Source organism: Leptonychotes weddellii, chromosome 3, assembly GCF_054177405.1.
Source record: "Leptonychotes weddellii isolate Sample4059 chromosome 3, ASM5417740v2, whole genome shotgun sequence".
Taxonomy (NCBI): domain Eukaryota; kingdom Metazoa; phylum Chordata; class Mammalia; order Carnivora; family Phocidae; genus Leptonychotes; species Leptonychotes weddellii.
In genome coordinates this window covers 59,854,745-59,882,661 of record NC_138371.1, presented here as the reverse complement: position 1 = coordinate 59,882,661, position 27,917 = coordinate 59,854,745, and the positions used below count along the sequence as shown (strand labels likewise).

Genomic DNA, 27,917 nt, shown 5'->3' with positions numbered 1-27,917 from the left:
TCCCATATCATTTGGTATTTCTTACTCCTGGTCGAGGTATAGGCTTTTGTGGCTTTTTCGATCCTAATTTTTTCATTGCATTATAGTATTTCTTCTGTTCTTCTGTCATAAAGATGTCTTGGCCTCCAAAGTATAGAAAAGAAAAATAAAAAACTGGTTAAAACTGTGTCCTTTTGCACATGATTTCTCAATGTTAAACTTAAAACAGGAAAGGGACAGTTAAAAAAGGAAATGGATAATATAATTATGCTTAGAATTTTGAATTTGAAAAATTAGAAATCTATTTTTTAGGTACTACAATATTATTTAATTCTCTAATTATCCAAAATTGACTTTATTATTTTCATTATTATTTTATGGCAGAAAAAAACCCAGAAACTGAGAGGCTAAATATTTTCCCCAACACCATATACTCAGTGAGTGGTAAAATTTGATTCACTGAGAAATGAAATGCTCAGTTCCTAACGCTATACATACTGCTTTTCAGAAGTTAAAGACAATGATTTTCTTACTCCAGTGTAGCAGTGCATTATAGTATGTATATTGCAAGATGGGTTAAAGTTACTCATAAAAAGCCACTTTCACTCTGCCAAGAATTGGAACAAATGGATAAAAAGGAAATGGGCTAAGTTGGTAGAAGAGTTGGGGATACATCAGAGATCATTAGTATGGCAAGGATGTGATAGGCCGGGAGATACAGAGGATTGCAACTCAGGCTAATAAGTGAAATAAAAGCCTGACATTGACCATAGAATATTAATAACAATAAAAGGGGATGGGGACAGGAATGTTCTATAAGCATCTCATACAACAGAAGCACTCATAATAAGAAAATATACTAAATAAATAAGATGAAGGAATAGTATGCAAAGGAAAAAATAAAAATGGCAAAAAGCACTAAAAAATATGTTTAAACCTACTAGCAATAAAAGACATAAAAATTAAAATTAAAAGCAAATTTTCATTTATCAGATATGAAGTATTAAAAAATAGAATGTTTGATGCCTGTAAATTAGCAGTGACCTGGGCACATCTGTACGGATGTTATTATGAGTATGATTATGAGTATGATCAAGCATATTATTTGGGGGAAGCAAAATACTTCAGAAATTAGTCAAGAAAATAATTAAAGACTCATTTTTTTTTATTAAGACTTTTGACAAGACACTAGTTAAATCATTAAAGATTAGAAACAACATAAATCATCAATTTGTTGGGAGATGGTTAGGTAAATTACGTTAATGTATATACAAAGACTTAACAGAATGGAAAAATACTTACGTTAAGTCAAAAAGAGAATTTGTAATTATATGCAACACCTTTTTTTTTGTTTTGTTAGTAGTCTCCACGCTCAGCGTGAGCTCAACATCGAGCCCAACACTGGGCTTGAACTCATGATCCTGAGATCAAGAGTCAGAGGCCTAACTGACTGAGCCACTCAGGTGCCCCAAGAATTTATAATTATAGATAAAATAATTTTGATACTAAGAACATATGTAGAAAGAGTATGAACAGAAAAGCATAAAATGTGAACAGAAAAGCATAAAAGTGTACATTATTCCCAAGTAATGATATTTCTTTACTTTTCATATTTTCCATATTGTGCAGATATAATTAGGATGATAAAATGGGCTTTATAAATGATAATAATAAAATAAAGAGCTATTCGATTCAACCTGGAACTAATAGTTTATAATTAAATATCAGGGAGAAGGAAGTGGAAATTATACAAGGAACCAATGAAGGAAAAGAAACACTAGGAGAAGCTTATGTCTTAGGCTTAATTTATTGCAGACATTCTAAGGATTTCCACTAGAATGTATAGTTTTAGGAGGGGAATTACAGGGATAAAACAAGTTGACCTTGGAAAAGGGGCATATGCTTGGGTTCTTTTCTAGTTTTTTTTTTTACTATTAAAAAAATTATTCTTTTCCAAAGGATTGAAAATGTGGCCCCTGGCTCTAAAAAAAAAAAAAAAAGAGGAGAGGTTTTGTGAAGTTCTGTACAGGAATATGGAGCACAGTTGTTCTTGACTTTCTATAGTCTGAAAGAGATGGGCAGTGGGTGGCAGAAGGGAAGGATGCAAAATAGATTTTAAAATATATGCTCACTTGGCTTCTGAATCAAAGTACTCATTTAGGGGAGAAAACATTTCAAATAATTTTACGATCTTAGTGGGAGAGAAAATATTAGAAATACTTATCTTCTTTTTTTGCTGGTTGAAATTATCTATGATGACACCAATAAACAGGTTCAAGGTGAAGAAGGACCCAAAGATGATGAAAATAACAAAGTAAAGATACATGTATAGACTTTCCTCATACTTAGGCTGGAGTTCCACCTACCAAAGGAGAAGAGTTTGTAAAATATCACAATACAATTTGTTGCTGGAAGTCGTTGGTGCTCTTTTGCGAGAATATGAAAAGAAAATGCCTAGTAATACTTAGCAGTACTTTTCTTTTTCCCTCTGAATCAGCTACAAAGCCTCTGAAATTAGCCTTTAGAGGTATTTTCATGTAAAAAAATGTAATTATTAGAACACTTTAGAATCTATTTTTGTAATTATAAATATAACTAGTATCTTGCTATTCAGATAGTAGAGTGGTAAATTTGGTAAATATTTTTAGTACTGAATTTCAATAATTTAAAAATTATTAGTGAAAAATTTTATTTCAGAAAATATGTATAGACTATCTTAGACACAACCATTTGTGTATGCATGAATTTATTTGGCAAACGAGAATTGAGTTATTCATTTAGATGTTCAGCATCATACCTTTAACATTACAATAGTCATTGAATTTTTTAGATTAAGTAAACATAACTGGACACCCATCTTATGAATCCTCAATTGATAATTTAGTCTTTGGATTGTACTTACAGTATGTTTTCAGTAAGCTACCACATATCACATAATAAAGGGTAAATGAGTCACGATAGGTAGTTCCCTAAAAATTCATGTCCTTCTAAAGATAACAGAGTTAAAACCAACCAAACACACAAAACAAAATTGTGGTAACAAATGAAATAACATAACTCTGGAGGCTATCAGGAGGGTACTCAACATAAAACTAAAGCCACTTACGGAAAGTGTACACCAAAAAAGATAAGTGAGCTCTATCGGGTCAGTTAAAGATTACAAAGACAGAAATTATTTTTTGTGATAACAGACTAAACAGATTGGATTTTGGAACAGAATGATGAAGACTAATAAAACATACTAAATTTTTACAAAGTTTTGAAGAGCAGAGTTGGAATAAGCATGGATTTCAATTCTCTCTTTGAAACCTGGAAGAGGCTATTATAGGAGAAACCAAATAAAGTAGGTCTTTCCCTTGGTGATACAAACTTAAAGGAAATGTTGACCACTGAAGTGATAACATCATTGGTAAAGGCTCCAGTACATTTGTGGATGCTAAAATCATGTAAAAAAAATGAATTTGAAAGGGATTATTATAGAAATCTAAGGCTGTGTGGACAACATCCCTAACTTTTCACATCGTCTACTTATGGAGAATTAACTATACATTTCAACTACTGATAGCAATCATATATTTTTTCACATTTGCTCCTACACACCAAAGCTATTGTTGATTATATAATTAGTAGATAAAAAGAAAGCAAAATAGAAAAATATTCAACAGAAGGATATTCGTCACTTATCAAAAGAATTTGTTTTGATTTATTTTAGTAAGATCTTTCTGATAAACACTGTTATACTTGAATATTAATTTGAGTCATATTTTTTCCTTTTTAAAAATAGTCATCATAGAATCATCCCATTTGGCTGCTATGCTCTGTTGAATTAATTTTGGTACCTAACCAATATTATAAAAGGGCAGGATATAAGGAATACTTACATTTCTGGAGTCAACTGCTGCATACATTATATCCATCCATCCCTTAAATGTGGCCTATTAAAAAGGACATGCATGCTTTACTTTGGAATAATTCAGACTTGATGTTTAATAAATATTCTTACTTATCTATTTTTTTAAAAGGAACACTTTTGAAAGACATTTCAAAACAAATTTTACATGGATTTTGGACAAATACCATATCTTAGTATGGCTTTTCATTTCTAAAACACATAATAAACAAAATGGTTATTTGAAATATCCTCCTGCTTGATAACCAACTCATAAATACTTCTCAATTCCTTAGAGTTAATGGAATAATGCTAATTTGAAGTAGAAATTTGGTGGAATACTTTTAGAAAGCTTCACAAATGCCAACACACTTGACAATATGTGTGGCAACAAAACAATTACAATTTAGATCTCCAATCCTCCGCTGAAATCTATCGGCCAGGTGATGACACTGACTGAAAGTTTAACATTTCTCCTGATCATAACACTCTGAGGATCATATGGGATTATATAAAGTCACAATTGCAACAATTCTTTTAAGAATTTTGAAGCATAGCATCCAGAAATAGTCCTTTATTCTATTTTTTTCCTCTGTAGTTTTTAATGAAAGTGAGTTAATATGGGCAAAAATGGAAAAAAATACAGTAGACACTTGATGTTCCAGATTCAAGATAGATCCTAAGTCTAATAACTTATAGTAATTTATTATTTGTCATAGGACATACATTTTAACCCTGGAAGCCTGAGAGGATTGTTCTTAGGCAGTAAACAAGTCTAGCAAAGCTTTCGGCAACTGTATCCCAACACATCTTTGTTTTCATAACACTAACACTTGTGAAGTGGCGATGTATGGGAAGAAAGCCAAGGAAGGGTGCGTGTGATGGCAGTGAGGAGAAACTAATGATTCTTAGCTATAAAACAGAAGCTGTTTGTATGTCAGAGAGGGAAATGTTGAATGTCAATGGCTGAGAACAAGTCCATTACACACTAGGTATAGGAATAGAAAGTGATTCAAGGAAACATTTCAGTGAGTTGCTCATCAACAGAGGTGATTCTGTATAAAGCCAACTATAAAGTAGTACTTTAGAGTTTCTTCAGTGGTGGAATTTATTTAATGGCTTCATGCAAGAGCTTTACCCTACAATTCCAGAATTATTTAGCATTTTTAGCTTGAAAATCTTTTTTTTTCTCAATTTTATGGAGGAAGTGATATACTTTAGTGATATTTACAAGTGTGGTTATTAATGAAGGGTTAGGATAAACTCTCAAGAAAATGTCATCGTGTGTCCACTATAATATTTAAAGAATTCATACTTGCCAGATTTTTGAAATCCCTATTTTAATTGCATAAACATTCAGAGTAAGTCAGAAACATCTAGAAGAGAAAGAGGAATTCCAACAAGAAGATGGGAAGAACGTGTAAAGGTATCATAGTACAAGGGGGTTTTGACCAGTGCAGGTTTGTTTGCTTGGTTAGTCTCCTGGCTGAGCAATTAAAAACATAATCCTGGTGAGTAGAAATGGATTTCTGCTCTAAAGCCTCTGTTGAAACACAAGGAAAGAACTTTTATAGCCTTTTTTTTAAGCTGAGTTTTCAGGGGCCAAAATAGAGCAGGATCTTTCTGTGTTTTTCAAACAATCTAGATTCTGTTTTTAGCCATTGCTTTGTTGAGAGGCAGTTCCTGCCAAAAGCAGCATCAAATGCAAATCCTTAAAGGGCTACCACCTTTTGCGTTTTCATACACTGTGAACTATTTTTCTCTTGTGTAAATCAGGCTTAGAAACCCAGTAGTAAGAAGCATGAATATTTAGATAAAACAGACTTAAATAGTTGCACTGAAAGGCCATTTTATAGTGAGACCACAGCTGCTTGTATTTCATTTCTGTGTTCAGGTACTACCCTGTATTATTTCCATTCTACTATGAGGATCTAACCCTAAAACCTAAATATCATTCCTTCCCTGATCTTCAATTCAAATCATACAACTCAGTAGCAGTTAATTGCCACCTATCAGTTAGAATCCAATCAGGTGTGTGAAGTGTGTATGTTTGGGGAGTGTGATCCATCAGCGAAAAAAGCTTTCCAGTTGCAATAGGAAAAATAATAGCAAACTTAATGATTAACCAACTTGTTCATATGGGAAGAGAGGGCAATATGAGCAGGAAGAGAATAAAACCTTTGGGAAGAACTGAAATAGCTCGTCACTATCAATTATGTCTGCACTGCATTTACAAGGACCCAAGGTGCCACCCATCTGGGCTCATACGCTTGTACTCATAAATCAAAATTAGAAATAAAGTATGTTATAAACTTTCTTTGTAATAACTAAACTCTTTTCTTAGTAACTTAGATGTACGTCATTACTTTGTTATTATTCCAAACAATAAACAAATTTCAGAGAAAAGAGTGTTCACTTACAACTTGAAGCAAAGAGAGATACCCAAATCCTACATTATCAAAGTTTACTTTCACATTTTTCCATCGGGCAGTCTCATTTCTTTCTATTAGTTCTAGGCAATCAGAATGATTATTCACTTCGGTGATGTCAAACATGTCACCAGTTGTGGTGTTAATACAGTGGTAGAATTTGCCAGCAAACAAATTTACGCCCATGATGCTGAAAATTAGCCAGAATATAAGACAAACCAGAAGCACATTCATGATGGATGGAATTGCTCCTAAAAGGGCATTCACAACCACCTAATACACAAATGGAAAAAAAGAAAAGTCAGAATTCTTGTTTGTTAAAAAGGAAAAGACATTCCCCTAGTAATCTTTAGTATTTCTTTTTCTTTTATTTTTATTTATTTATTTATTTAGTATCGAGACTATTCTAGGACACTTAAAAGCAAAGTAAAAAAATCTTAAAATGAAATCCATTTGTTCTTAAGCAATACATTCAGGGAAACAAATACAGACGATATAAAAAAGAAACAAGAAAAAAAAGTTTAAAAAAGAGGGGGAAGTACCAAAAGGTTAAAGGAAAGGCAAAATCAGAGGAATTTGCTGCCAGATGAAATTAGAATATTTGTTGTTTATTAGAAAAAAGAGAAGTAGGAAACCTAATACAGAAGATTAATTTTAAAAAAGGCAATATATTAAATAATGAAACTAAAATATTGGACACAAGTTGGTTTGGCCAATATACTTTAATAAATTAAAAATTCAGATATATAAATATAAAAATATTGATAAATGCCTACTATAGTCTTGTCCTTAATTATTCATGCATTGCTAAGACTAATAATAAGTTTTGCATAAGAAGCAAGACAATTTAGCATTATGTATTTCATTAGATCATCACATCGTTTATTTCAAGCTCCAGTCATGTCAGTTGTTTCATTTACTGAGTTTAATTCAATAAACTTATTTTAAATGAAACATAATAGAAATTGGTTTCTTAGGAAAAGAAGAAAAGGAGGGATGCCATATATAGGTCCCAAATCTGATGTGATTAACATCAAATTCTGTACTAAATAATGATCTATTCTTTTTCTATGGGAGTATGTTTTTTTTTCCCTCTTATCTTAATTTTTGGATCCCAGATGAAAAGATCTGAGTTTTCATATTTGGCAACACTGTAGGGATGGCTGTCCTTGCTCGCTCCTTGACAGTGCCCATTGGACCTGCATGGGAGTAGCTAAGAGGGAAGACAAAGGTAGGCCCTAAGATGCTCATAAGTGGCAGAGGATGCCTCAGACTTGAACACTGATAACTAAGTTACTTCTACCTATGTACTTCTGTTATTCTTGTCAATCGTAAATAATAAGCATCAAAATATCTTCTATCTGCAATTTGATGCCAGTGTATTTTTAGAGCAAAGTTTTTTGATTGCCTGTCTGAAAAAAACAAATACATGAGCCAATTCCTTATGCTTCTGAGCTGTGTTTAAAGTTTGCAAAGAACCCTAGACCTTCTGGGGTTCCAAAAACAGTGTGCTAAGTGGGCCTAAGGAAACAGTAAAACCACTGTTGGCAAAGGTAAGGAAATAGCATAACATTTAGGTTGGTGGAGTCATCCAGGCAGATCCAGGTGATATAGCCTCTGCTGTCTACCAAACTGAAACATGGCACCTTACCTTATCTCTTTTGTCTGTCTGCAGTAATACAGTTGATCAAATAAATCCTTATTTTATACTTCATTTTAAATGTGTGGATACACTTAGATTTCTCTTGGATTCAAAATTTGATACTTGGAATCAAGTTAGTTATTTCCCTCCTTTTCTGAATATTTTGCCTACCATCCAGATTAAAAAATAAAAATAAAAACACCTTATTTTTATTGTGTATACACAGAGTACACGTTAGAACGCACATTTTTACCTACAACAGCCAATATAGAGCCTGGGTAGAATACTGGTGACCTATACCTATTTCCTGAAGTTCTTTTCATGTCGATCTGTAGGTCCCACACTTCTTTCTTCAAGCCCTTTCTCACCTCTGTCACTTCTTTCCCGCTTTCACTGTTCATCCTAGCTCTGGCCTCTAATAATTCATACGGGCACTATTGTCAGAGTCCTCTAACTTTCTCCTTCCTTTCATCTATGTGATATGAATTTATCCTCCCTAAGTCTCACTTTAAAATTAATGGATCCCCACTGATCATCAAATATTTTCCTTATGTTGGTATTCAAATCACCCCACAATGTACATTTCTAGTTTAAACTTCCCTAGCCACCTACCCTCATGCCAACCCAAGTGATACAATTACCAGACAACTGAGATGCCTTTGAAATCCCTTGCCCAGTATCCCCCTTTCTGGAACATTCTTTCTTCTACAAGGTCTAGTTCACGTAGCACTTCTTTCATGGAGCCTCACTTCACCCTCCATGTTAGCTTCCAAAATAAAGATGAGCGTTTCCTCTTTTGAATTTAAGACTCAGAATTCCAGTTCTGGCCAGGACCATAGAGATAATTTAGTATGGTGTTCTCTGTTGGCAATGAGAAAAATGAGCTAAGATAGATTAAGTTCAGAAAGTAGACTAGAAGTATCATCTAGTGCTTGCTCGTTCCATTCTACCTCATTCATTCTCCTTAGATTTGCTTCCATTTATCTGGTTCCACATTGCTCTGGCTTCGAGTTAATTGCATTCCTGTAATCTTGACAGACAAGAGACTTTTTCTTTTTCTAACTTAAGATGCAAAAATATACTTGTGAATTCTCCAAGGTCTTGAATGCTTCGAATATGGGAATATAACAGGGTACTTTGAATATAGGGAAAAAATGGTTGAATGAATGAGTAAAGATGAGCTTAGCATTTACTGATGAAAGCAGAATTTTTAATGTTACTTTGTATATGAGATGAGAATAAAGAGCCGGGCACAACAAAAAATTACGGGTTAGCCAATAAGTTTGAGAGGTTTGCTTTGAAACTGGGAATTAGTTTTGTGTTAAAATGAACTCTCTGTAATTCATGATGCAAGCAAGTACTCTGAGGCAGCATCTTTCAGGAAATGATTTGCAACATTGGCCTACATTGGGTCCAGAGAAAAGGTTTATTTTTATGAAGATAAAAGAACTAAATGTTGGAAAACATTTGGCATAGTATTGGGAAAGTTACTATACAAAGGTCCAGCATATTTAAAATTTCATTAAATTAAGCAATAAAGGTCAGAGAAAGGATTGTCCCTTCCCAAGAGCCCCATGCCATTTCTTGGTTCAGCACAGAGGGAGGTGTATTAATTCTTTTCAGGCTCTAGGGAACTGCAGCAATTGGTTCCCAAGAGGTGAAGGCACTGGGCAGAAATGGCCTGAATAAATTGGAAAGAACAGATTGAAGTTTCAGGATGCATAAAAGAAGATGTCTAAGGAAGGAACCGTCTTAATAAATTAATACTAGAGATTGCTTCTTCTCACAAATGTTTTGCAAAACGTCATCAATTGAATTTCTCTATTCTAGCACAATCCATTCTTATAAAAAACTCTTTCTGTATCTGGTTCATTATCTGCATTTTTATTAAATCAACACAAAATGAAGGATTGACAAGTATACAAATTAATGTTAAGAATTTTGATACATGTAGAAATGTCTTGTCTGAACAAATTATCTCTGAACTTCAAATAATACTACTCATGGATTCTAATGCTTCTTTAATGTAAATACAAAAACTACATGAATAAAAATCAAAAGCAGGCAAAATAAAATCACACATTTTTAAGTATGAAGAAGAATAATGGAATCTTTTTTAAAATCTAATGACTACATTTGTGTTGTGGGCTTTAATTAAGATAATTATCTTAGAAAGACATGATACAATTATCCAACCAAATCTCCAACTTCATCTCTCTCAAAAATAAAAACTCTCCTTCTTCTACATTATTTTTAAACTTCAAGAATAAACAAAATATAGATTCATTTTTATAGATTCATATTTATAGATTCAATTTATGTTTTCATTGTGACATCTTCTAAGATCCTAAAAAGTTACTTGGGAGTGATTTATGCCAAGAAGTGAGTTTATGCATTAAATTCTACTTGATACATATGATAAGACATTTCTGTTTTATTTCTATGTAGGTATTCTAGTCTGTATAATTCAAATATGCGGATCTCTTTACATTAACTTTTCCCCATTTAAAACACAAATCACGTGGGCTGACTCAACTCTTAATATATTTTTGTCTCATTACATTTTGAAAATAACCCTCATAACTTTTCACTTAATAAAAATGAATATGGTCACATCATCAATACCAGCCTTATGAAAGCTGGAATATTGAACCCTAGCATCTTCTCACACATACCAACAAGGCAGGGAATCGAATGCTGGTATCTGGAGGGCCGTTTTCAGGACCCAGACCAGTGTAAAAAAATGGCAAGGGTTTTTATGCTTCAAACAGCATCATCAATTGACAAGTTAAAGTTTTCACGCATTCATTCTAAACCCCCACCCTCACCGATCAGATAATCTCCCCATAAATGGATAAACTCCATATATACAAAACTAAATCATATTCAGTGAAACTTAATAAAGATATCAACAGTTGGTGTCCAAATCCACAGAGGGTAAATTCACAAAGGTATTTTTCTCAAAAGAAAATTTAAGACAATTGAAAATAGGGGATTAGAATATAGTGTATTTTCCCTACTGTGGTGTGATAGGACCCTTCCCAACCCCTCCCTCATCCCACTACACAAAGGCACAGTGAAAGGATGAAAGGTAGCAAAAGGGGTAATACAGTACCCATAATAAAGGGCTGAGGGGAGGAACCAGCGCTCCACCCCATCCAAGTTGGAGCAAGATTATCCTATATAAAATAGAAATATATAGTTTGTTATTAGTTAGAAATCTGTTATGACAGAACATTTGGTGTTACTTTATGTATATGATGGTCTCTGTTTCCCTATCAATCAAGACTTGAGTTCTTTTGAAAAAGAAGATATCTAAGATTTCTTAGATTAGGAAAGTAAAAATACAAATTTAAGTACAAATTTTATTTTACTCTAGATATTCACGACATCAATTCACTCAGTTCAATTTTACAAGTTGAAAAATTTGGACTGGAAATTTGAAATACAATAAATGTTTAAAAGCTGTCAGCCAGAAATGTGCATAAAACATGCAAAACATAAAGTGCAACGTGATGATAATTTATTACTTTCTAACTTCTTATCAAGCACTAAATACAACATGCTTTATTTGGTAATGTTGCATAAAAGCACATGCTTGAAAAAATGACAAGTCAACAAAAATAAAACGAGTGCTTGATTTACACCCTGACAAAGCTATTGTTATTTTATGCTGCTAGGGAGGGAAAAGAATAAAATGAGAGTTTCTGAATATATTCAAATATCACTTCCCAATTATATTCATCATTATTATCTCTATCCTCACCGTCATCCATGTTTACATTTTTTAGAAAGTAAAAAAAAAAAAGAAAAAAAAATCCAAACACTAGAAACAAAAAAAATAGAATCAAGAATCAGGTTATTTTGTCTCTACAATGCCAAACACATGTTGAAATGATCAGCCATTTTAGGGTTGTGTACATGCTGTCGCAGAGGCAAGTAACCATATTCATAAACCCTCTAACTTAAAGATGAGTTCATCTCCTATCAGCACCAATAAGTTTATGTTTTTAAAATCCTCAGGTGCAAACGTTAACCTCTCCTTATAATACAGAAAGTATTATTGATTAATAATTACAGATAAGGTTATTTCTGTAAAAATCAAAGGTAGACCCACAAGACCAATGTTGTTATGGAAATAAAGTGTTAAACATGGGACTATCTGGCCACTTGAATCATGGATTTAGTACATTTTCAAAAGATTAAATTCGAAATGTTTATAACAGCTTCAAATACTTAGCATTGTTCGGATTTCAGAAGACATTTAAAAGGTATTACTTGGATTCAGGCAATATGTTTTCAAGTAGAATGTATAAAAATAATATTTTTCTCAAGAACTGAAATGGCCAGTCTGAAACAAAAGAAAGTGACATTTTAATTGGAAAATAAACTTAATTTTTACATACCCTGGAGAGAATTTCCTTTAACATTTTAGTAAAAATGTGAAGATCTCTGTGAGAAATAAAATAAGACTGTATTATATTGTGTTAAATTGTTTCTAGTGATGAAAAAACTTTCTACATATGTTAGGGAAATTAAAGACAAGTCTCATGTTCTTAAAAAGTGATATTTATAATAAATCTTATTTTAAAAGAACACGCAAGGCTATCAACAAACTAGAAGATGTAATTGGAAGTCTTCAATACAGCTCAATCTCCATAAACAACTAAACCCTAGGCAGGAAAAAAAAAGCAATGTTTTTCTACTGGTATCACACTTATTAAGCAGCTTTGTTTTGGTAAAAGAAAATTCGACTTTTTTTTAAAAAAGGAACTACTTTTTTATTTTATACATCTTATATATCAATGCTTCATGAATTTTAACAAGGCATGGACAATAATAGGTCAATAATGGCAACATTTCTAATCTGTAATGAATCAGAAGGAATGGTAGAATATTTCCTTGAAAGGAATAGTGTAACATTTTCTGTACCTCAAGTGAAATTTGAGTTATGCTTAATTTATGAATCATCTGTGGTAATGAGTCAAAATTATATTTTCTATTCATTATATTATAAATGCTTTATTTATTGTCATGAAAAATTGTGTGGATTTACATATAATCTTTAAGTTAGTATTACTATTTATATCAATTAAAAAGATTAATGCAGTTATAAATTGAGGTTATATTAAACATAACTTTTAAAAAAAAGTTTAAAATTCAGTCAATATTTAATAGCTACCCTTAAATATATTCAAATAATGCAAACTTTGGCATTATACAGACAAAATTTTGACACTTCAAAATGGTTTTCCTTTACTTTTATACTTAGGCACATGTGTGATTCACATTATTTTTGATAAAACTCATTAAGTACAATTTAGGTCATCACAAATGAGAAGCATATAACGTAGACTTCAGTGGATTATTATCATATCATTACACATAGTACTTTAATAGTGCATTTGCTTCTTTTTGTATACAGGTTTGTAAGGAAACTCCCAAGATGGATTAGGAAATAAAGTCATTTTAATGAGCACAGCAGATAAATGATATTATATCATTTCAAGGGAGGCCTAAGTTCTCTTGCATATCACCCAGAAGTAAATATGCAACAGATAAAATGATAAAGTAGCAATTTTGCAAGGATTTGCCATTCCTTTTGCATGCATGGGTTTTCCTTTATAGAATTTAATGTAATTAATTTAATTTTTATTATATGTAATACTTCACGTTCTTTCATTTTCCTTACCCTCATCCCTTCAAATCGTGATAAGGCTCTCAGAGGTCTCAGAGCTCTTAGTGTCCTGAGAGATTTGATGGCGCCAAGTTCTGAGTAACCCAAGGCATTTGCTGTTAAACTGACCAATGAAACCTGCACCAATAAATAAGGAAATAAAATCATGATTCAATTTACTATATAATAAGTATGATTTTTGCTTATAATTACTCAGAAGATCAATGGTTGCATATTTCCCATAAAGCTTTTAAAATTTTAAGGAAGTATTTTTAGCTTGATGCAAAAAAAGTGTTTTCAGGATGTTAATTAAAGGTAGTTGAATAAAAAAACCTTAAATGTCATATAATTTATTAATTGTTAAACTAATTTATTAGTAGAGCAATTAGTTAAAAAAACTAGATAAAAATTAATTTAAAAAAGGAAGAAATTCAGGTGTAAGAAAAGGTCATTGGTCATCCTTCTTTTATTTTATTAAGTTGTGGTGAATTTAGGGCTTTGTATGGCCAGTGATAAAATACAAAAGCAAGAAATTGTAATCCTGCATTGTATGTTCAACTAATTATAATTGATACTCTCAAAAATTAATAACTTGGCACATTGATTTTGCAGTTGATTTTTGAAGGTGAGTTTTTTGTTTGTCTTGCTAACACCTGTGTTTTCTCTAAAGTTTATTCTTGCGTAAACAATGTAACTTAATAAATAATTCCATCATAAAACTTCCTCAAATTTTTCTATACTAACTTATAGCTTCTGCCATGGTTACCTGGCTGAAAATGGATAATCAACAAATATTTGCCAAGTAAATAAATCAATGAATTTACTTAATTTGTATGAAATATGAGAGTACTAAGAAATAAAAATGTTAGGTGTCTATTCTCTAAATAAAAAATATACCAAAATTCCATATCCAGAATTATAATTTCTTTGGTTTGAAAGTGACTAATATCGGACAGTTTCACATACACTGGACACTATTTTTGCAAAATTTTCTATTTTTCAGTGTATTAAGTTGCCTTATATTTAAATATACTTTTTATATTACTTGCAACGTGCTATAATTTTTTTTGCATTTTTTAGAGAGATACACTGATCCTTATGAAATAATTAAAATAGAACAATGAAAAATAAAATATTATTATTGCAAAATGACAAAATCTCTATAGAATTATTTTCTTAATATATTTCAGGCAATTAAATTTACTATGTTGTATACCTGAAACTAATGTAACATTGCATGTCAACTATACTTCAATAAAAAATAAGTAAAAAATAAAGTGCTTGTAATCTAGTAATTAAAAAAAATCCAACTTATAATAATAAAATCATCATTCTTTCCCTGAAATTTCAGACATGTAATAAGCGTAATAGAGAAAAGCAAAACTCACAGAGTTTCAAGAGTTAAATTATATTTAGATTTAAAATGTAGTGTGAAAAATTATGAGGAGTTGAAATATGATATAACTTCTAATGAAACCTCAATGTTAGAATTTTTTTTCTTTTGTAATGATGAAGCAATTATTCTTTTGAGGTTTTTCTCAATTTACTCATTTCATAGTAACATTATTAAGCTTTAAATAGCTCCGGCTTTGCCTTTGTTCACAATTCAGGAGATGTAACATATGCATGACTCTTAGCTCTAGAAGTACTTTCCACAATAAACCTGCGTAGTCCTGCTGGATTATTATCTATTATCTTTTGGGGATAAAACTGTTGCCTATGAAATCTGCGATATTTTGGACATACTTTTCTGAAGCTGAAATTATGCCAAATTGATAGCATGAAACATTTTGTTTAATAAATCTCAGAGGCAGTCACCTGTTTTAGGGGAGATGAAGTATTATTAATCATTGGGCATGGAATTTCTGAGAAGGGCTGTTTGGCGTGTTACAGGCTTGCCGCGAATTGAGTCAACATCCTAGGGGAAGCTCCTGCTGCTGCATGAAGCAGAGGTTTTCCCTACACTCTGTACGCTTTACTGCCTCTAACGGAGTATAATCTATATAATCTACTCTTTAAACCTCCCCTTGAAAAACTTTGAGTATATCAAAGAGAATTTTTAAAAATTGACGGTAGCTCCCACCGTCATCACTGTCCCTACTGTTATTATCGTTTCAAGAGTCAAGAGCCAAGTAATTTACTCACTGGCACACGACCCCTCCGCAATGGGACGGGATTTAAACGCAAGTCCGTCTGACTCACAATATAAGGAATTTAAGCCACATACCCTATTTCACCACTTTCCCTACAAACTGCTGTGTTGTTTTTCTTCTTATCCTAGACAACCACCATAGATCCCATCCCCCCAGTGCTAAACCAGTACTAAGCCTATTTCTTACTACAACACTATCATTCAGCAAATTAGATTAGTGTCTAGTAGGTCAACACAGCATACTGGTCAGATTCACTGTTCTAGAATTAGTATATGGGTCAGACAAACTACTGTGAATGTAAAGACAAAGATACAGAGGATACCTACATCCACAATTAAGAAGTCCAGCCAACACCAGGCATTGGTGAAATATGTTTGATAGCCATATGCCACCCATTTTAGAAGCATTTCCAGGATGAAAATGTAAGTGAAAACCTTGTCAGCATATTCCAACATTGTCTTAATTGTCTTTCGCTGATCAATATATATATCTTCAAATGCCTATAAAGAAAAGTTATATATTTTAGCTTTCTAAAACTATTATACCTTCTAAGCTATTTTTCTGATCATATATATATACATATGATCAGAAACATATATATATGCTTTCCCTGATTTTATATATAATATATATATATATAGGTATGACATCTCATTGGAGTAAGAGGGTAGAAGAGTAGCAGTTATTGCTGTTTTTAAAATTTTTTTCCTCTCAAAGGTCTTTTAATGAATCAGGGGAAAGTTATACTCTCTATTGATATTATAGTCGGAAGAAAGAGGTAAAAGCATAATTCTCATGATTTAATTTGACTTGTTTAGGAAACAATTCTTGATGTCATATCCTGATGGTGCTACCCCAACTTGAAGTTATTTATTCCTTTTGTTCCATTTCTTTTGCTTTCTCCTGTTGATTTTTTTTTTTGCCATAAAAAGGAGGTTGAAGAAATAAAAAGTGGAGGTTTATATTTTTCATAAAGCAGAAATTGTAATTGATCATCACATCGCCCAATTTTACTACATAGTTGGGCTCATTTGTCCCCCTCTCTCCCCTTCATTTTGTTGATCATTTATATTTCTCAGTAGAGATATGGTATGACAATGATGATAAGATGAAGATATATTTCATTTTAGATCATGATATGTGTGCTTCTAATATGAACCTCTATCCTTTTCACCTAAGTCTCACATTTGTTTCAGGGGCAAAAGACTATTTCTTGTATAAAGTGGCATGCAGACAAAGTTTATGTAATCAGAGAAATATGGAGGAAAATATAGGCTTATGTCCTAATTATAAATGTAAGTTAAAGAAACTTAAGTGATTATATTTCAATCAGACAAGCTCATTTTATCTGTCATCTATCTACTTTATGACTTAAGTATTCTATTTGTGCCAGTGTTTCCCTAAAATGTCATCTATATGTTATGCTTTATATTTTCGTAAGTGATTTTCATACAAATATAAATTAATTTGATGTAAAAACCATCTTCGTATAAAGAGAAAGCAATCTTTAAATGAATCACTTAGGCATGCTGCCCAATATTTTTTGTTACCAATATTCATTGTTTCCTGAGTAGCATAAGAATAGTGGACACAATTTAAAAGGGACAGAGAAGTGGTCCCTAAGGACTTACTGACTGTCCATAAAGAGATAATAATAATACCATTCAGAGGCAATATTCATCAGAATAGTTATATATTCTCCATCACAGGACTTCCATTAACTACACTGAGTTGCCATGCTTACCTTCTTGTTAAAATATGAGCAACTGAGTATTTGTATTCCTTGGTTATAATAAGCCGGAGAGACAAATTTTCTAGGTTACTTACTAGTAAGCAAAAGTTAATCAATAATTTATTAGAAATTGTATGTATATGTAGTAGAAATAAATCCAGAAATGCATAGTTAAAACATTAAGTCTATAATCTGGAAGATAGGATGTGGGGTAATGAAAAATGTGTTAGAGACAGGTAGAAAAGTGGGTGGGTGGGTGGACAGGAGGTAAGTGAATGGATGGATGGATGGATGGATGGATGGTTGGATATAGAGATGTATATATATTCAAGGAAGAAGTCCTAAGTAAAGATAACAGTTTGAGATTTATCAAACAGAGGTAATGGCTGACACTATGAAAATGAAAATGGATGCAGGATGAGGGTTGGGGAAAAAAATGCATTGGCTACTGTAACAGTGCATTAGAAATGATTAATAAGTCATCAGTATTAGATTATCTTAAACTTAATATTGTACCACTTTTGCTTAATATTCACTTACCAGTGCACCACTACTAAGGAGAATCATAAAGACAATGAAGGTCTCAAACCAATTATGTTCAACTATTCGGAAACACGTTCTTCTCAGGTTCCACCATTGTTTTCCCCTCCCTTCGTCCACACTGATTTGACAACATTTAAATCTTTGTACACAGCCTGCAAGTATAATGTTCAAACAGGAGTAGATGAAGTAACTTCTGTGGCTTTAGTAATATTCCTTAGCATGTCCCTGATTCATCTTCTCACTACAATTACCATCTCCATCTTGCTAGGTTAACTCTCTAAGCCTGGAGTAGTAAGAGCACATTCATTAGCTGTGTGAAGCTGTGAAAATTATTCAGTCTCCTTAAACAGTTCCCTGGCTAATAATACCTGCTTTTTCTGCCTCAACTCTTATTGTCCAAGAAAGAACTTTGTAAAGTACAAACAAGTGTAAAATAGCTTTGCCTTGTACTATGTCATTCTATTGCACTCTGTTGAAGTCACTCTAGTAGAGGAGTTCAAAATGAGGATTAGTGATAAATAGAGAACTTCCCTTTTAAAGAGGTTATGGAATAATAATGTAGAACTCCCCCAATAATGCTGGGTTTGTTACTGCTTTGTTTTCTTGTGGTGTTTCTAGAAAAGCTCATATAATTTTCAAAATTAATTTAGTCCATTAAAATATGATTGCTTGGTGCTGCTTTGATTTGTCATGCCTTCCTTATAGTGTTTTACTCACTCAAACTATCTGTGATTACCTTTGTAAGCACCATGGAAGATACAAATAACATTTTTTTTAAAAAGGCAAAAAAAAAAAAAAGGTACAGCACATGGACCTTGCCACCAAGAACCTTACATTCTTGTTTTCAAGAAAAGATATAAACTCGGGAAACTCACCTCAAGGCAAAACAGAACAAAAAAACAAAAACAAAAGAGGAAAAAGAAAAAGTCAAGTGTGCTGGAAGAAAAGAGAGGAAGGGAAGGAAGGAAGGGATGGAGAGAAAAAGACAGTAAAGATACATACAACAGTTCAAAACAGAAAGAGAAGAGCTCTCATAAGATAATATACAAAAGTTATCAGATGAATTAAATGGGTATATTTATTAATAGCTGTGGAGAGGCATAATAAGGAATAATAAGCTCTTTTCCACCATGGTCAGATGAAGGTAGTTTTGAGAAGGACTTTGAGTGATGTGTGGAATTTATATTGGGAAATGGAAACAATATTTATCTGGTCTATGAAGAAGAGATCACTAAATAGAGAATATGCAAATATATTCATATCTTCAAAAGTCAAATTCTCGGGAAAATCAGACCATGGGAAATGCTAGTCATGGGAAAAACAAAGCTCTTAAAACTGTTGTCCATATTGTACCAGGCTCAACTAGGTACCGTTCAGGTATCGGATATGGGCTGTGCTTATTTCCTGCTTTGTCCAGTAAGCTTTGGAAAATGATGATTTTGTTAAAAAATCACAGTTTAGCATTTGCAAGTCATTTAACTTTAGTAGTCAGAAAGTTATTCTTAAGGCAAATTCTGTGTATGAGAATTTTGATTACTGTTTAAGATGCCACTCCTTGTGAAATCACCATTTTATTTAAAAAATATAAATTACTAGTTTTGATTACGTTAAAAATAGTTTTCTCCATGTTTGTGATCTTTTACACATAATGGGCAGAATTCACCAAAAATAACAATAGATTTTAAAACTGTTAGCATATTGGAGGGAATTGAAATAGATCTACTAAAGTTTCTATTCTATTATGAACGGTCCATCTTGGGTGATCAACAACTAAAACAAAACAAAACAAAACAAAAAAAACTGCACTCTCTAAATGGAAGATTAACATAGAGGTCATTTTCTTACCTTCAGTGAAACAGGCTTCAGGTTCAAGGGTTTCCTCAGGTTCCACCACAGGCTGCTCTTCGGCAGGTGCCCCAATGTCTACAGTGCTGCCTTCAGAGGAACTACTACTGCTTCCATTCAGTTTCTGTTCATGAGATGGACATAAAAAGTAAGTCACTTCAATTTCAGTAACTAATAGTCTAGAAAGAAAGAACTGGTGCAATGAACTGATTTTGGATTCTCCTTGAAGCAAAGAGATTTTAAGTTTGAGGGAAAGACGGATTGAATAAGAAAAGGAGATAAGGAAATTGTCTGTGTTATCTCCTTTTCCGTTACTCACAGTGTTAGTATGAAATCAAATTGTTATGCTATGAAGTTACAAATGGCCATCAGGAACTGGTACTAAGCAAACCACTGAATTAGAGGAGCCCCAGAGGGAGGGTGAGGGGGAAGGAAAGTTAGTGTAATTGTTCTCATTTTACAGCTAAGGGAGCTAAGGCTCAGACAGGTTATATACTTTGTCTAACATCATATAACCAGTAAGTGAGAAAGCCAATATTTGAGAGAATTACTCCTGAGCCCAAAGTCCATGCTCTGTCTTCTGTGCAATCACACCGTTTCTGAAACAGTGTATTGACACACTTATAACTTTTCCATCAATTTAAAACTGAAAATAATCCATTGAAAAAATAGCAAGTTCAGTCTAACAGGTGACGAGAATCTATAATTCGATCTTGAAGTGAAAAACAAAAAACAAAGACATCTGTTCACACCACAAACTCATTATGGCATTTTATATGATATAAATATTCAGTATCTTCATGGAAATTATTTCATCAGCTGCAACAAGCTAGCTTTTTGGTAGCTGTAGACATGAGTTCTATTTAATTTTTGTTTACAGTAATTCTGCAAAACTAATTATATACTTGTTATAAAGCAAATGTCACAATAGTAACTTATGTGAAAGCAATAATAAAACCCTTTGTTATATAGCATTACTTCAACTCACAGGGAAATTTTGGTTGTTTTTGCTTGTCTGTTTCAAGTTTTCATTTAAATTTTAGTTAACATCTAGTGTAATACTGGTTTCAGGAGTAGAATTCAGTGACTCATCACTTACATATAGCACCCAGTTCACAGGGAAATTTTTTAAAGTAATACTTGAAAAGGCTTTAAAATTTTTGGACAAATCCACCTTTTGCTTATCACAGTTCTTCACGTACGGTGCCAAATATCAGTCTCCATATCAAACTTCGTACCCATTACCAAATACCATTATTAGTCACCTAGCTTTCAGATTTCCAATCAGCCACTGTGAGTATTAAGGTAAAAAGATGTGAACCTAAAATAATATGAAATTAATTTTATCAAATGCCTCTTAATTGCCTCCATAAGTATCCTCCTCTGATGTGTCCTGCCTGGATGATGATAAAATAAATTGCTACCTTTTTTTTTAAAGATTTTATTTATTTATTTGAGAGAGAGAATGAGAGAGAGAGCATGAGAGGGAGAAGCAGACTCCCTGCCGAGCAGGGAGCCCGATGCGGGACTCGATCCCGGGACTCCAGGATCATGACCTGAGCCGAAGGCAGTCGCTTAACCAACTGAGCCACCCAGGCGCCCTAAATTGCTACCTTTTTTATGCACAGAGTTACTCCAGGTCTAGCAAGTTCAGATTTTCTACAGATGAGAGTGCTATTGCCAATATATCAAACTTTATTTATTTATTTATTTTTTTTATTTTTATTTTTTTTAAGATTTTATTTATTTATTTGACAGAGAGAGACACAGCGAAAGAGGGAATACAAGCAGGGGGAATGGGAGAGGGAGAAGCAGGCTTCCCGCGGAGCAGGGAGCCCGATGCGGGGCTCGATCCCAGGACGCCGGGATCATGACCTGAGCCGAAGGCAGACGCTTAACGACTGAGCCACCCAGGCGCCCCTATCAAACTTTATTCTTAAGAATATTCTTTAAAATTAGCTATTCTTCTTGTACAACCCAATATGTAATATGTTACCAGTTACAAGTGATCCTATACATGCTTACAAATTAATTTCCAAACATTTCTCAAGCCATATAATTATATTCTACAGTCTGCCTGAACTACTGTAAGAAAGTAGAAGTGTACCTAATGTTACTTAAACTCAGCATGCTCTCAATTAAAGTCATGACTTTTCTTTTTTTTTTCCTATCCTAAACCTACTCCTTTAACCAAATTTGATGCTGGTTGTTTGCAATATTGTTCTTTGAGCAAACAGACTCAAACTCTCCTTTATTCTTTATCTTTTCTAATATTGGCAGTCATCTAAAGTCAAATTTGTTAAATTCTACCTTTGAAATAACCCTTCTCTCAGTCTCATCTTCCAAATTTCTATGAGCTTTCTGTTCATTCTTGTCACTTCTTTGGAGAGCTATACTTAATAATGATCATCCTCATTGTAGCCTCACCTAATTCTAAAACTTTGTGGACCACAAAGCCTGCTCTATGCTAGATGCCCAATAAATATTTGGTGAATACCTGTGTTTCATGTATTACTGCCCGATGAAGCTTTTTGTCTCCAACTTAGCAAATCTATCCTTCACAGAAGTTGTGCTTTAAGCAAGGTGAACTTCTTAATGCTCTCTGGCTATTGCTCATAGTGGGTATTTTTGCCCATCATTGTGGAAGAATAATAATCACTCTCTCATCTAAACCCCCTTCACCACCTTATCTGTCCCACCCTTTAGGCACATACTGCTTTTTATCTAACCTGCCTCTACTCTAATTGACTTACCACATTACCAACAGTTGTCACTTTCTCTGTAAGACACAATGACTGCCGATGTGCTTGGTGTGATGCAATCACGCAAATGATTGGCTACATTCTATCACACCTGTGCATTTCTGCTTTCACCAAGTGAGTTGTTTGCTTATCAAGAATAAGTTAGGTTTGTTTTCAAATCATTGTACCACTTTAAATTAGTGTAATTATGTAATTTACTTTTACATAATTTGATAAAATGAATGAAAAGATAGTTTTGTTTTATCCATAAAAACTAAGTTGAAATCATTATATAAATTTAATAAAGGCAAATTCTCCACACATATACATACACATGAAAAAAATTTGTCATAAAATTGGGCATGTATAATTGCTAAAAAAAACGAAGGGGGACTGGGTATATGCATTTCTGAAAGGATGCTAAATTCAGGTTGCTTTATAAGGTTCTTAAAATCTCTGTCCTCTTTGATAAAAATCTAAACTGGAAATCGTAGTTGATGACTTACAGGTGTGGCTCATGCCAAAGAGATGGTGCAGAACTGCCAACAATGAACACATGCTAGAACAAGAGGCCTCCAGTAACATTTTAATGTAAGTATCATTTTTCAAAATGAAGCAGTTTAATGTCTGGAATCTAGAAGGAATTTGTATATCTTTTGGGAGTGGGACATGATTAGAAATTACATTAAAAAGTACTATTCATATTTGGCTTACATAACTTCCCAAATCAACATTTTGCGAGAAAGCCTGGTAAGCCATACCATCGCAAGATAGACCCTGATCCTCATGCCGTCAGGGCAACCTGCCCCAATGTTCAAGTCATAATAACAGCAGACAAAGTGACAAGCGAAGGTTAGCAAGATCCAACTACAGACAGGTGGGTGCAGGCCAATGAATCTACTCTAGATAAACGACCCTAACTGTGCCACAGGATGATAGTAGACGTTCTTTTCTGCGTCCGCCTTAGCACAGGGGGCGAGTCCTCCCAGCTCCGCAAGCGGAGCTTAGAAGCTAGCCTTCTGGACCAGGTGTCATGTGACAGACTGTCTGGTCAAATCCCCTCATTTTACGGAGTTGATGCTAGCTATGCTTTTGCTCAGAGATCCCAAATGACTTTTTTGTGTGACTTTGACTTCCGTCACATTGTCCCTATAGATGAGGGGCAATTCATGTCCTGTCTGTGCCAGGGCTTCTCCAGTGAAGCACAGTACTGAATTGGGGTAGTCGTCTAGCTTTTTTTTTTTTTTTAAAGATTTTATTTATTTGAGAAAGAGTGAGCGTGAGAGAGACATCACGAGCAGTGGGCAGCGGCAGAAGGAGAGAAGCAGACTCCCTGCTAAGCAGGAAGCCTGACGTGGGACTCGATCCCAGGATCCTGGGATTATGACGAGTGGAAGAAGGCAGACACTCAATTGACTGAGCCATCCAGGCGTCCTCATCTAGCTTTTTATATCCAGATCTAATTTTGCATTTGTTATTCGGAAATGCCTCAAATAAAAACAAAAGGGAGCAGGGGAGAGGGGAACGGAGGGGACACTTGCCTCTTCACTTCAATTCTTTGCTCTGCTACGGGACACCTGGCCTAAGAAGACAGTACAAGCCCCAGAGACTGTTATAGGTTGCCTTTCCATCCTCCTGGGCTACTGTTCTTGGAAAGGTAAAATCAGAATCATTACGTAAATATAATGTATAGAAAAACCTAGCCAACATATTTTGAATTTTAAAATTTTAGCTTTCTTAATATTTAAGTATTATCTAAAACAAAAAAAATTAAATTTTGTTCATTCCTGCTTAAACAAACAAAAAACAAAACAAAACAAAACAAAACATTCCCTAACCAGAAAGAAATGTCAGTGCTTTTTCCAGAAGTTTACACATGATGTAAATAAATGAGTATTAGTGTGAGAGAGAAAAGAAAATGAACCAAAATAAAACAGATGCAGAAATGACTGAGCTGAAGTGTGCCTAGGCCATCCATGGGAGGCAACAAGGGTTTGTATTGATGAGCTAAATAAAGAACATTAATAAATAAGTTTAAAATTAATGAATTAAATAATTGTATTAAATAAAAATAAATCAAAATACATAAAAACATTAATAAATAAGGGCACCAAGACCTTTTTTTCAAAGATAAGATAGTTAATAAAAACAAGAGAGAAAGACACCAAGATGAAACTCAAGCATTTAATTCTTATAAGTTCTATGTAAAAACACTGCATGCTTAGTCATTGGTGTACTTTAGAATTTAGAGAAACAGTGTTTTTGCAGATGATGAACTGTACTGTTAAATTCTCAATCAACAATCATGTAAATGTTTAATATTCATCTTGCAATAAAAGGTATCTGTCATTATTACAGAAAAGAGGTTTCCAACCTATGTTCTGTGGAGACGTAGACTTTAACCCTAAGGAAGAAGGTGTAGGCCAACCAGGCAAGTTCTCGTTGTAACATTCTACAACTCATAGTCTTTTAGGATTTGAAATAATACAAGAGAGATGTGATGTTGAAAATGATAAGAAGGCAATGCAGGGACAAACCTGGACTCAGGAAGAGATAAGGCAATAAAAGCTCAGGGTGGGTATGGCTGCTGTGTGTGCACAGATGAGTCAGAGGTGCTGGGTCTGTATCTAGAAAAATTCCTGATCATCTCTGACCAAGGGTAAGAGAAGAAAGTAATAGCTACTCCCACCTTGGAAACAGAGAAACCACTCACATATTTTTTTAGGTTAATTTTATTTAAAGTTAATAATTTTAAGTTAATTTCTGTACCAGCGCTATGTGCAATATTCATTTAATCACTAAACATTTATTGGGAGATACTATATTCTGAGATTCGCGTTAAGTCTCTGTCTCATAGAAACCCTTCATCAGCATAATGCATTATTTATCTGGGCTTTTTTTCTTTTCCTTTGCTGCATTTTTTTTTCTTTTTTATTGACCAAAGTGAAATGTACAAAGTACTTTATGGTTACTTTAATATTAATTTATTAAAATTAAGGTTAATCATTCTTAAGATTCATTTCAATTATGTTTTTTTCTTCTGTCAATTGTCCCTGTCTTTTGCCTATTTTTCTACTGGAGTGTTTGTGTTCTTATCAAACCGCAATTGCACTTTATAAACAGAGAGTCATTTGTTTCCGTAACATGTAATATTTGCCAAATAAATTAGTTCTCTACTGCTGTGTATCAAATCGCCACAAATTTAGCATCTTAAAACAATACCAATTTATCATCTCACAGTTTCTGTAGGTCAGAAGTCTGGTATTACACAGTAAGATTCTGTACTCAGGGTCTCACTGGGATAAAGTTAAGGTGTTGGCTGGGAATGCAGTTCTCATCCAAGGCTCAGGATTCACCAACCTTATGGGCTAAGGGCAGAGTGAATTTACTTGCAGTTGTAAGAGGAAGTTCCTGCTGTCCTGCTAGCTCATGGCCTTGAACCATTCAATAAGTGGAGGCCACCACAGTTCCTTGCCCCATAGGCCCCCATAGGCAGTCTTTCCTCTGAGCTAGCCAGAGCATCTCTCTCTCAATTACTCTTATGTGACCAGTGGGAGAAAACTACTCTGAAAGGGTTCCTCTGATTGGGTCAGGCACACCCCGGATAATCTCCCTTGGGCCATAAACATAACATAATCACAGGATGATATCTCATCATAGTCACAGGTTTCCACTGCGCCCAGGAGTGGGGATTACACAAGGGCAAGAGTTTTTGGGGTCATCTTAGGATCTTGCCAACCATACCAAAGTCTGTGTATTTTATTGGTTTTCTTTTCTAAGAACCACCTGCTATCCTAATATCATCTGCTACATTGACAAGTCATTAATTTCTCTACTTATATTCCCTTCATTTTGTTTAATTTCCAATTTCTCAAACTAAGTTTTTTTGTCATGTTCAATACTGCTTGGTCCTATTCCACAGATTCTGACAGAAAATGTTCTTTTTTTCCAAATGGCTATTTATATATTTTATTTTCTCCTTAACCCAATATTTATTTAGGAGGGAATTTCTTAATTTTCAAATGGTTAGAACTTTTTCATTTTACTATTGACTTCTAGCTTACCTGTATTGTGATAATAACCCTATATGATATCTTCTATTTTGAATTTATTCAGGTTTATTTTGCTATCCAGTATATTGTTAATTTATATAAATATATACATGGGCACTTGAAAATATGAATTTTCTGCATGTATAAATTATGAGATAATATATACATCCATGACATTTACTTTTATTACTTACATTATTCAAATTATCAGTGTCCCTCTTTAGTTTTTCTTTGTTTTGTTTTATCAGAAGCTAAGAGAATGGTATTAAAACACTCACAACCATTTTTATGTATTTTTATCAATATATCCATATATTTTTCATTGTTGAAATCAAAGATGGTATGTATCCAAATTCTTTATTTCATTGGAATAATAACACAATTACTCAAAGAGGGAAGGCAAAGATTTTTAGATGTGTAGCAAAAACCCATCTCTAATAAAATACTAAAAAAATTGGATAACAGCAAAACTAGAACATTCTCAAACAAGTACTTTTGTCGATTTAAAAACCAATAAGGAAATAAAGCTTAAGCCCAGCAGGAGAAGAGAAATAATAAAATCAGAGCAGCAGAAATCAATGAAATAGAAACCAAAAGAACATTTGAACAGATCAACAAAACTAGGAGCTGGTTCTTTGAAAGAATTAACAAGATTGATAAACCCCTGGCCAGACTTATCAAAAAGAAAAGAGAAAGGACCCAAATAAATAAAATCATGAATGGAAGAGGAGAGATCACAACCAACACCAAAGAAATACAAACAATTATAAGAACATATTATGAGCAACTATATGCCAGCAAATTAGACAATCTGGAAGAAATAGATGCATTCCTAGAGATGTATAAACTACCAAAACTGAACATGGAAGAAATAGAAAAAACCTGAACAGACCCATAACCACTAAGGAATCTCCCAATAAACAAGAGCCTAGGGCCAGATGGCTTCCCAGGGGAATTCTACCAAACATTTCAAGAATTAATACCTATTCTTCTGAAACTGTTCCAAAAAATAGAAATGGAAGGAAAACTTCCAAACTCATTTTATGAGGCCAGCATTACCTTGATCCCAAAATCAGACAAAGACCCCTTCAAAAAGGAGAACTACAGACAATATCTCTGATGAACATGGATGCAAAAATTCTCACCAAAATACTAGCCAATAGGATCCAACAGTATATTAAAAGGATTATTCACCACTACCAAGTGGGACTTATTCCTGGGCTGCAAGGTTGGTT

At 33.5% G+C, this 27,917-nt stretch overlaps 1 protein-coding gene across 3 annotated transcripts in view; it reads right to left on the bottom strand.

The window, feature by feature from the left end:
• The window catches only part of LOC102728737 (sodium channel protein type 1 subunit alpha), a 126,035-nt gene that overhangs the window by 7,178 nt on the left and 90,940 nt on the right, over window positions 1-27,917 (bottom strand). For all 3 annotated transcript variants that reach the window (XM_081814262.1, XM_081814259.1, XM_081814260.1), the window contains 8 exons: window positions 19,890-20,013; window positions 18,042-18,196; window positions 16,096-16,269; window positions 13,632-13,754; window positions 6,289-6,570; window positions 3,861-3,914; window positions 2,204-2,341; window positions 26-130 (listed from right to left, as the gene is read on the bottom strand). In XM_081814262.1, the coding sequence (XP_081670388.1) occupies window positions 26-130; window positions 2,204-2,341; window positions 3,861-3,914; window positions 6,289-6,570; window positions 13,632-13,754; window positions 16,096-16,269; window positions 18,042-18,196; window positions 19,890-20,013 (1,155 nt within the window). The remainder of the gene's footprint in view (window positions 1-25; window positions 131-2,203; window positions 2,342-3,860; window positions 3,915-6,288; window positions 6,571-13,631; window positions 13,755-16,095; window positions 16,270-18,041; window positions 18,197-19,889; window positions 20,014-27,917) is intronic.